The sequence below is a fragment of the Propithecus coquereli genome, unplaced genomic scaffold (genome assembly GCF_000956105.1).
Source record: "Propithecus coquereli isolate 6110/MARCELLA unplaced genomic scaffold, Pcoq_1.0 Scaffold44, whole genome shotgun sequence".
Lineage (NCBI taxonomy): Eukaryota > Metazoa > Chordata > Mammalia > Primates > Indriidae > Propithecus > Propithecus coquereli.
Genome location: NW_012150174.1, coordinates 1291756 through 1303410, shown reverse-complemented (window position 1 = coordinate 1303410; position 11655 = coordinate 1291756). Strand labels below are relative to the sequence as shown.

The 11655-nt window shown below is 42.5% G+C and overlaps 1 protein-coding gene across 1 annotated transcript in view; it reads right to left on the bottom strand.

The window, feature by feature from the left end:
* Positions 1-3460: 3460 nt before the first annotated feature.
* Positions 3461-11655, bottom strand: part of LOC105818347 (mas-related G-protein coupled receptor member X2-like) — a 9591-nt gene continuing 1396 nt past the window's right edge. Inside the window, exon 2 of the mRNA XM_012654307.1 lies at positions 3461-4374. Coding sequence (XP_012509761.1) covers positions 3461-4374 — 914 coding nt within the window. The remainder of the gene's footprint in view (positions 4375-11655) is intronic.

Below are 11655 nucleotides of genomic sequence, written 5' to 3'. Positions count from 1 at the left end.
TTACCTTGAATTAATTCAACAGAATTAAACTAGAACAGGGGTCCCTAACCCATGGTGAGTCGTATAATTATTTCATTATATATTACAATGTAATAATAATAGAAGTAAAGTGCACAATAAATGTAACGCGCTTGAATCATGCGGAAACCATCCTGAAACCTTCCCGCCCCTTCCCCGTCCCTGGAAAAATTGTCTTCCCTTAAAGCCGTCCCTGGTGTCAAAAAGGTTGGGGACCATTGAACTAGAGTAGAGGACTTTCCTTTGAGTAGCATTCAGGAAATAGAATTCCACTCTATCAAGCATTTTTTATGATTTTCAGTTTGGATTTATTTAAGTGGAGATCTTAGCATCAAATGTATAGCATTCTGAGGATATGTTTCAATATTGCTTATCTTTTTTCAATCTTATATAGTTGGGAGGTTCACACCGAATTCAATAACAATAACTTTGAATCTACTTTTATTTCCCCTTTAATCAGTAGTTTTCATTGAAACTGCAATCCTCCTTTCATACTTGTAATTCATGTATTTACGTTGTATTTTGACCAATTAGGTCATTACACCGTCAAGTCCAACTGGGATAAGCAGGATGGGAAATAGAACTAATTGTTCCTTCTGAGGCTGAGGACTTGGTGCTCTTGTACCCAGGTGTACTAGAGAGTCAGTGCATGGCCATGAAGGTTCAGGATTTACTGGGCATGAATCAAAATATATCCTAGATGGAATGGACAGGATAATTTATAGAGCTAGTCTTTTAGCCAGGGACTTATTGAAAAGATAATTTACTTTTATATTGAGTTAGTTAACACAGTGCCTGATCAAGTAGCTAGAAACGTTTGTTGAATTCATGCGTAAATACGGAGTCATGGATGACAGCTCCCATAAGGTGCCCTGAGGGACTTTTAAATCTTTTCCCTGTTCCTGGAGGAGACTCCTGGATATCCTTCGCTTTCCTCTGCAACATGCAACTGAGAGGAAAATCCATCACTAGCCTTGAAAAGAGGCACCTCATGAGCAGACTCCTGCATCCCCTCCGTTCTCCCCCATAGCAGTGAGCAGATCTGCAATGAAAGGGAGGAGCCTCTCTCAGAGGATACTGACTGCTCTTTTGAGCGGGAGGTGGCTGTGGGAGCCACAGTGCGACCTGGTGATTGAGCCAGTCTTTTCAAGATGCTGGACCACCCTGTGATTTTCAGGTGGGAGCTGCCTCAGAAAAATATTAATAGTCTCTGAGCATCTTCTAAATTCTGAGCCCAGTCCCAAGCACTAGGGATTCAGAGACACATTCTCTGCTCTTAAAGACCTCACGGTGCTGTGGACGAGGGAGACAGGGAGACAAATCATTGAAGTGCAGTGTTCTCAGTGCTTAATAGAGGAATGTCTGGGGCCAAATTAGTTCTGTTGGGCTTCAGGGGCTGAGCCTAAGCCTGCAGGGACTCTAAGATTTCTTGCAGACACCCTGAAAAGGAATGTCCCTGACATCAAATTGACCAGTGCCCAGGTGAAATTTCTCTACGGGGCTCCTCATGAAGGAGAACGTCTTCAGCCAAAGCTGTACAATTGATGATATGACAGACTCACAGGGCTAACTCTCATAATAGTCCTTAATCTGAAGTGACGACATCACATAAAGTGCCTTACCTGGTGCACAGGCCGCAAGCACTGTCTTCCTGCCTCCTCCCGCAGCACGGAGTCCTCAGGACAGCCAAGTCCTACTAAGACATTTGAAAATCAAGGCTGTACATGCAGGTTACAAAATCAGCAGAGTGCTGGACATGGAAGAGGATTGCATCTGGACTCAGGCAACCTGAGTTCTGTATACTAACTATGTTATAAAAGCAATCAAAGAATTTGATTGGAAAATCTGAAAACCATGGACTTTTTCATATCATAGCTGCCCTATACTGTCTCCTGGGTACTCAGTTTATTTGTTGGGTCCCTTCTGTGACAGTCAATCTGAGGCGCAGCCACACTGCTTGTGAGCAGCAAAGAGCCTGCTGTGTTGTCACATCTCATGGTGGCCCCTTGTGTCTGCTTGAGTTCTTTGTGGAAACAAACCAGTGGCACATATTAGTCCTCAACTCTACGTTGATCCTAGTTTCCTTAATTAATCATTTTTGAAAATTGTGGTAAAATTTACATAATGTACATTTTACTACTTTAACCACTTAAGTGTATTCGGTGGCATTCAGTATACTTAGCATAAAATGTAACCATTGTCACCGTTTTAAGAACTTTTCATTATGTCACACAGAAATTCTATATCCAGTAAACAATAACTATACATCGTCCCCTTACCCCATCCTTGGTATTATCTGTGTGATCAGTTTTCCTGGTTTGGATACCTTACAGGGGTTGAACTTACAATATTGTTCTTTTGGGTCTGGCTTTTTTCACTTAGCACAATGTTCTCAAGGTTCATCTACGTCCCAGCATGTATCAGAATTCAGTGCTAACCCAACATTATTATTAGCATAGTGTAACAGACATGATTATGAAAAGGTTAGATGTTTTCAATCCTGATTCCCATGGTGACTGGACATGGAACTAACTGAAAGTTACAGGCAGTTTTTTTTTTTTTGCAAAAACTGGAAGTATACAGAATCCTCTTACCAATAAACTTTAAGCTAATAATAAACGGTTTTCAAGACAAATTGCTCTCTGAAAACAATACTGAGGTTGCCAATGGTGAAGGTGGAACTGGGGAATACTTATAGACTCTACACTGGTCCCCAGGTGCAGAAGACCTACATGACCACTCACCAGTTTTATAGGGTAGGGGGCCATGGTTTTCTTTACTAGAAACCAAGGCCAACTTGTTACCATGCCATGAGCAAATGACAGCCATGGTCAAATGACACACCATGGTCAAAGGATACTTTCCATAAAACCAATTTGCTAGACTGTTTTTATGAAGGCAGAGAGTCTGTCTCTAAGGACATTGTTTTTCTAATACCTGAGAACTCAGTGAGATTTATAGGAAGCAGAGCTCACTCATTCAGAGCCCGCTTCCCCCTGCAGCATGGCCTCCCCAGTCACAGAGTGAACATAAATTTCAGGGTAACATATTCTGAGTGATAAATAAGGAGGCTTTTTTGATACTGTCAAGTAGAAAACAACTATAGAGAAGAGTTGTGTGGTTTTAGACAGGCATGCTTTCCACTGCAATGAAACTTGCAAAGAAAATGTTTTCAATAGAAAGATTCAGAGGAAGATAACATGAGAAAATTATTGGTAATGTCAAGAAGGATGGAGACAGTGTATTTCAGATAATGCTTTCTCTCAGTAAAACTAGAAAAGCCGGATTAAAAAGAAATTTATTTGAAGGTATTGGGGAATTACTGAGGCATTTCAGTGGCACAAGGTTGAGAAAAATGCATGTAATTGTGAAGCGTGCCAGGGCCGTGTTGACCGTCAGAGCCACATCTGACTGACCAGGGCAGAGGCTGTTCCTCCCTGGCCTATCTGCTTTCCGACAGCTCCAGGGATCCCTGAGGAAGGCTGCCCCCACGTTCATCCACCTCAGGAGTGTCCTGCAGAGCCCGCTGGAGAACCTGCTGGAGGTTCTGCCGCCGTTCCCGCCGCTGCTGCCTAAAGGAGCCCGCATAGAAGTAAATGATGGGGTTGGCGCTGCTGTTGACAGACATCAGGACAACTGAAACTGCATGAAGATGACAAAGGAAGTTAACATCATCCTCAATCCAGAATAATAGGAACCACTTAATGCCATATGGCAGGCCGCAGAGAAGGAAGACCAGCACTGTGAGCAGGATGGTCACATACAGCCTGGTCACATACAGCCTGGTCATCTGCATCTGCCGGGAACCACAGAGGAATTTGGTTAGCAGGACCAGGCTGGAGCCAGAGAGAACCACAAGTAAAACACCCAGCCATGCAGCTATGATGAAGTGAACTGTCCGACACCTATTATGGTCAGAAATCAAAGACGGAAAGACACAGAAGGACCCTAGCAGGATGCTAAAGAACACAGACAGGGCCCAGAGCAGGGCACACACAACAGCTGATGTGCGTCTCGGGCGGTGGCAGCGGTACCAGACGGGCCACAGGACGGACAGGCAGCGCTCCGTGCTGATGGCGCTCAGCAGGCTCAGCCCTGCAAGGTAGGCAAAAGTCGACACAGTGGGGAAGACGTTAGAGAAGGAGATGGAGATGGAATGAAAGAAGTCAATGAGGTCATCTAGGTAATTTATAATCTGGAAGCAGAGGAGGAGGAAGTCGGCCCCGGCCAGGTTGAGGATGTAGACGGAGAAGGCGTTCCTGCGCATGCGGAAGCCCAGCAGCCAGAGCACAACGCCGTTTCCCAGCAGCCCGACCAGGGCAGTGATGCCGGCCAGGCAAGTAAAGATCAGAGTTTCCACTTCACAAGGTCGAGAATAGGTGTTGGTACTTCCATTCCTTGTTGTGAATTCGGTGCTCCAGGCTGGGGTAGTTGACTCCATGCTCAGAAACGCTGCACTCGTGCCCCTGGGAACACAAACAAGACATGAGCAACAATTGTGTGATCTCTGATTGTCACGACCAACATGCAAAGTCAGAATGACTGTTCCTATTTTACAGAGGAGGCAAACAGAGGCACACAGGGAATAAATAACCAATCAGAAGGTGATATGTCACCTCAAACCTGAATTCAAACCCAGTTGGAATCATATCCTATGCTTTCATTCTTTGTTTGCCTCAAGCTACCACCAAATTAAGCCAATCATCATTTTTAAAAATGTCATTTGAATTAGATTCTTTTTTAAATATTGAGAACAGTTCTTGAACTCACTCTTTCAGTGACTATTTAATAAGGTCTTTGTTATGGGCTGAATTTTGCCCCTGTGATAATCATATGTTGTCCTAACCCCAAGTTAGTGATAATCTTGCTGTACAGTACGTGGAGATGGGGATGGTAAAGAGGTAATCAAGTTTGAAAGAGGCTGTAAGCCTGGGTCTTAATCCGACAGGGCCTGTGATCCTAGAGAAGAGGAGATTAGGACATAGACACACAGAATAAAGACCATGTGAAGACGGAGAGAGAGTAAGACGTCATCCAACCCTGTCCACACCTTCATCTCAGACTTCTAGTCTCCAGAGTTGTGAAAAAATAAACTTGTGTTGTTGAATCCGTGTATTCAGTGCTACTGAGTTATGGTGGTGCTAGCAAACTAATAGAGACACGTGAGGTACCTGCGCCATGTCAGGCATTTGAACTTCAGTGTGAATAACACTAGACCATAGTCTTTTGGAGCTTATCCTCAAGGAGCTGAATGAAAAGTTAATAGAGACTGAAAAGGAAAGAGGTCTGAAGGGGTTTGCAGCTGTTAAGAGTCTGGAGAAATTGTTGCATCCAGTAAACCATCTGTAGAGAAACTGATCATTGGAGCAAACATCTTAGAATGAGATAGAAATGCATATAGGAATTTAGTATGTGATAAAGGTTGCATGTGAAAGTCATGGCAAAACATGTAAAGGATCAACTGTAGGGGAAGGAGGGAAACTAGGAGGGTGCAGTGTCCCAGGATCCCAAGAGATGGAGTCATCGGTCAGTAAATAGTGTCAGTTACAGTTGAGCGCTCAAGAAATTGACCTTTGGCTTAGCAATGTGGAGTCATTGCTGATCTTGTCAAAGTGGTGGCAGAGGAAGATTGGCCTGAGGACTAAGTGGAAGAGATGTGGGAGAGAATGGGCAAGTGGTGCGATGGGAGTCCAGGACCTCAGACATCAACTGAAACACCACCCCGGACAAGAAGACAGTCAAGGCAGGTGGCTGCAGGCCACATTATTGGGCACAACCAACAGTAATAAAGTCAAAAGAGAGACTTTTTGGCAGGGCATGAAATACAATGCTCAAAATATGAAATATTGGGAAAATATTGGTAACATATAGCCAAAGTGCTAACTTATTTTATTTATAAAAAGTTTCTGTAAAATGAAGATGTAAAATTAAAGAAGTCAATGAGAAAATGACTGAGGTCATGAATTCCTAATTTCTTGAAAATAAAAATGGCTTTTAAACATATGGAAGGATAAGAAACCCAAGTCTAATAAAAGACATGAATTAAAATTACACAGAATTATATTTAACTTATTCCCATCTAAAAGCCCAAGAGGTTTGACAGCGTACTGTGTGGAGATGGTGGGGACCAGGCACTTTCTCTCTTGTCTGGTGGGAGTGCAAATGTATACATCCTTCAGGCAAGGCAATTTGCAATATGTACAAACATACAAAGTCTCATACTTTTCTCCCTGTAATTCCTAACCTCAGAATTTATCCCAGAGGTATACCCTTGTATGTTCAAGGGACATAGGTACAGATGAATGAATGTAGCATTACTTGCAATAAAAGGTTGTAACCAGCTAAAATGGCCATCGATACTGTATAAATTATGGTCCATTTATGGAACACTCTGTAGCTGTATGAAAAGAACAACAACCTGATATGAAAGGACCTCTAAGATAGGTTAAATAAAAATACAGACCAATGTGTATTTTATATGAGAGATACATGTATTTGTGTGTATATACATATATATGTGCGTATACACACATATGTATATAGTTTTTTCAGCACTAAATATGGTGGATGAAGGTAGAGATGGGATGGAAAAAGTTGATGAGATTCTTCAGGGAACTGGTAATGTGAAAGCAGAGGAAGAGGAAGTTGGCCCCGGCCAGGTCAGTGACGTAGACAGAAGGCGTTCCTGGGCGTGCAGAAGCCCAGGATCCAGAGCACAATGTGTTTCCTGTGAGCCTGGCCAGGGCAATGATGATTTGCCCAGCAAGTTCAGCATCAGGATCGTTAAGTCACAGGTTAGTGGAGGGTTCTTTTCTTTTGTATCAGTTGGGGGGAGTTCTGTCCCCTAGGCTGGGATGGTTGGATCCATGCTCAGAAATGCTCCACTGTTACCCCTGGGAGCAGAAAGAGATTTGGGCACCAGCTGTATGGTCTCTGATTCTAACACCACCTGCTATGCGGGAGTTACTGTCCCTGTGAAACAGAGGAGAGAAGCAGAGTCTTGGAAAGAATAAGTAATTAACTGAAGCCTAGGGAGTCCTGGAACCTAGATTCAAATGCAGTTCTCACTGACTCCAAAGCCTGGACTCTCTCTACTGCGACACCTGTCCTCTACTGATATAGGCCTATTCTAAAGTCCAGACCTCCTGTTCACTCTCCCAACAATGTCCTGCAGACTCGTCCGCAGGAAGCAGGAGGAGACAATCTGTGCGGGCCATGTGGGACAACGACAGGCCTCTGAGCCCAAATTTCCTTCTGTCCTGGGAACAGAGGTTTCCTCTCCGGGACAGGAAGTCAGAAGCCTCAGGCATGACCCATGGGCCACTATTTGTGGTGGCCTTTTTTACCAAAGAGAATGAATACTATGCTTTAGGGACTTGAGAGGAAAGTGACTTCTTGCTAGGATAAGTGTGAGGATGGCCAGGCCTGTTAAATGCCTCAGTGTGTCAACCTGTGGGGATAGGATGCACTTTTCTGTTGTCCATTGCTGTGCCCCAATGCCTAGCTTCAAGTTGGGGACACAGTGTGTATTCCAATGGGTATCTAAATGTAGTGGAAGATTTGGGTTAAATGTAAAGTAAAAAATTTTAAAAGAAATTAAAGTTACTAGAAAGTACACAGGTATAGCGACAAACATAGTTTCATTCATCTTTTTCCCCCTCTGTGGAAAGCTCTGTCATGTTTGAAATAATTACTTACTGTATTCATAGTAGTTATATAATAATTTCATAATTATTCTGTGTATAGTAAGTATTATATAATAGGTGACTAATTATAACAGTTATTATAGACACCTGATGTTGGCCACTGCCCTGCCTCTGAATCAGGGAGGGCCAGTAGTACCTGAAAGCATTTAAGTATATAGTTTAAGGGGAGGGTTCAGTGCTGAACTGAAATACTCTTAATTTAGGGGAGAATCGGCCCCCTAGATTAAGGCTGGTAAAGGTTGTTAAAGGAGAGAGAGGTGGCAGTCCTTCTGAATAGAGGTATTTGAAGTGGGGAACGATCTAAGGAAGATTATTAAGCGGCTTGACTTGGACGTATTAATAGAATAACAAGCCAATGCATTCTCTACCACACATGATTTTCATTAGTGTTTGCTTTGCTGAATAATGTATTTTAAAAATATGATAAAATATATAACGTAAAATTTGCCATTCTAACTCTTTTTAAGTGTCTGATTTGGTGGCATTAATTACATTCACATTTTTGTGCAACCATCAGCACTATGTATTTGTAAAGCTTTTCATCCACCAAACAGAAACTCTGTACCCATTAAACAATAACTCCCTACCCTTCTCTCTTCCCCTAACTCCTAGAAACACCTAATCTACTTTCTGCCTCTGAATCTTCCTATTCCAGATATTTCATATAAGTGGAAACATACATATTTGTTCCTTTCTGTCTGGCTTATTTCAGTTAGCATAATATTTTTATTGGTCATGCATGTTGTGGCACATATCAGAACTTCATTCCTTTTTATGGCTGAATACTATTGCATGTATGTGGAGACCTCCCACGTGGGAGTGGGAAACCCGCGGCCTTGAGGCCACAGGTGACCTTCTGGATTGTTGAGTGCAGTCTTTTGACTGAACCCAAATTTTATAAAACAAATCCTTTTAACAAAGAGATTTGTGCTGCGAAGCTTGGATTTGGTTCAGGGGCCACACCTGGGGATCTGGAGGGCAACATGTGGCCTTGAGGCCACAGGTTCTCCACCCCATCTGAACACTTTGTTAGTTACACTTTTCAGCTATCATGAATGATAGTGCCGTGAACATTTGTGTGCAAGTTTTTGTATGGACATCTGATTTCAATTATTTTGGGTATATATTTAGAAGTAGAACTACTGGGTCATATGGTAATTCTATATTTAGCTTTCTGAATAAGCACCAAACTGATTTTCATAGCAGCTGCACACCATTTTACATTCCTACCAGCAGTGTATGAGGATTCCAATTTCTCTGCATCCTGTTTTCTCTGTGTTGCTTTTAATACCTGAGCTAGCAAGTGTGAAATGGTATCTCACTGTAGTTTTGATTTGTATTTCTTTAAAGATTAAAAACATTGATCATCTTTTCATATGCTTACTTTTTCTTTGTAGATTTTCTTTGGAGCAATGTCTACTTGAGTCCTTTGCCCATTTATGTGGGCAAAGGTGAGCTTGTAGCTCCTACTCTGCCATTTTACTGACCTTACTCCCTGAATAATCATTTATGTAAGAGACTTTAAGGGATATTTAAAAAAAACCAATAAATCTGTAGAATTTATTCATCCTGTCTAAGTGAAACTTTGTACACTTTTACCAACATCTCCTCATTCCCTCCTCCCAGTCTGCAGCCTCTGGTAACCACCATTCTACTCTCCATATGTTTCATTTTTTAGATTCCACATATAAGTGAGATCCCACAGTATTTGTTCTTCTGCGCCTGGTGTGTTTCAGTTAGCACAATGTCCTCCAGGTTCATCCACGTTGTTGCCAATGAACGAATGCCTTGTTTTTAAAGGCTAGATAGTATTCCATTGCATGTCACATTCCCTGTATCCATTCTGCATTGATGAACACTGAGGGTGATTCCCTATCTTGGCTATTCTGAATAATGCTGCAATGAACACGGGAGTGTAGACATCTCTTGGACATACTGACTTCATTTCTTTTGTATGTGTACCCAGAAGTGGGATTGCTGGATCTTATGGTAGGTTTTATTTATTTATTTATTTATTTTTGTTCAAGAAACCCCTGCACTGTCTTCCATAATAGCTGTGCTAATTTACTTTCTTACCAACAATGTACTCCTGGATTGTGCATTTAATAGGAGTGTGATCTTCTTTGTGCTTTCTCTCATTCTGCTTTGGCTAGAATGCTGACGTGACAAGAAGTGTCAAGATCATCAGGACTTTTAGGAATGGAGGAATAGCAAGTTGGAAGGTACCCTCGTGTCTAAAACCTTGGAGGCACCATTTATTAGATCATTTCAGGGCAAATAAAATTCTCTCTTTTCACTGTTTTAACAAGTTTCTGTTACAATAGCCAAAATTAAAATTTAGCTCATAAACTAAAAAGGACTGTAATAAGAATATGTTTTCCCCTTCCTAATGCATTCATTTTCTAAGTATTTATAATGATAATGAGGTTGTTCCCATTAAATTATGCTACAGAAGTAAGGTGCAAAGAGATAAAAATAAAAACACTTAGCAGGTATAATAACAAATTGACCAATCACATAGAGATAGAGAATTCCAGGAAATACAAACTCTGTGTTGGGTAAGAAGCTGATGGGTGTTTTCCATTGGCCATTAAGGCCTACTCTCCACTCTTCTCTACCTTCATTGGTATCTCAGTAGGATAGCTTTCCGTACCTTATCAGTGGGCTCCTTTTCTCTGTGGCTCCTTGCTAATTTCAGTCAAAGGAAAACACTGATAAGAGATTGGAGGGCAGGAAGTGAGGGAGGTTTCTAATCCATCTCCTGGCTCTCTCCTTGCTAGGCTGTGAGCTAACAGTGGCAGTGTTACTTTACCTGTCGGCATAGCCCCTGTCTGTGGGCCCTTTCCTACAGCTACAGCTATACCTACAGTCACAGCTACAGCTACAGTTACAGTACAGCCCTCTCTGAGTTCTGGTGACTGTTCTTTTCCCTTGCTTCTTCAGCCCAGGTGTAGAAGTAAAAACTCCTTCCAATAATTTGTGTTTGGAATGTTACCATCTCTTGTAATAGTCCCTTCACCTGTCCATGTTTGTAAATAGTGTTTGAATTAAACTGTCTTCAGTGATTTTGGTTTGGGGTATGTATTTCATGCTAGGGCATTGCCAGATACACAAAAAGGAAAACTTTCGGGGAAAACAGCAAGGAAATCAGTGGAATCTGGGTTATTAAGAGCTCTTTAGCATTGAGAAGCATGCATGTGCCCCAACTTGCTTCCCAAATTAAGGAAAACAGCAGACTCCTCACCATGAGAGCAAATTAGTGTGGTTGGGATGATGAAGAGACTATGGTGACAGAGTCCATTGAAGAGAAACAGCCCTGGTGGACAGCACTCAGATCTCCCACAGTCAAGCCTGCCAGCCCCCAAAGTTGCCAAGAGGGAGCTTCATGTCTCCTGTCCTTCCTGCTGGAGCCTCTGTGGCTCCCTGAATACTCCACTCCAAGGGGAGTTATGTGAATGTGGACTAAGAGGAAAAGCACAGCAATGGCTTTTGAAATAAGTTCTCCCTAAACTCTAGCCTTTTTTTCCCATTCTTTCTTCCAAAAGTGGCAAGCTGACCTGTGCTCAAGGAGGTGGCAAAATGGGCCCTACCATTGACAGCCGCTAGAGGGGGCTTCTCTGCCCAGGAGAGATGCCTGCAGTGGCTGGTGGAAGCCTGGTGCTGAGTGAAGCTTATCAAAATGGCGAATGGCCCTGTGATTTCCTGCACAGGGACCTGCTGGCCAATGAGAGTGTCGAGTTGTTTGAGTAATGACCTGTCATGAGATGTTTCTCCACATTTGGTCTCACTCTACTCTTATCTCTCAACCTCTGCTGGTCCCCTCTCCTATGTGATCCCTGTCCCTGTAAATGATTGTTGTTTTGGACCCTTTTGCTACCAACTGTGTGCTGAGCAATGTGAGCCTGTGCTGGGAGGCTTTATAACTAAGAAG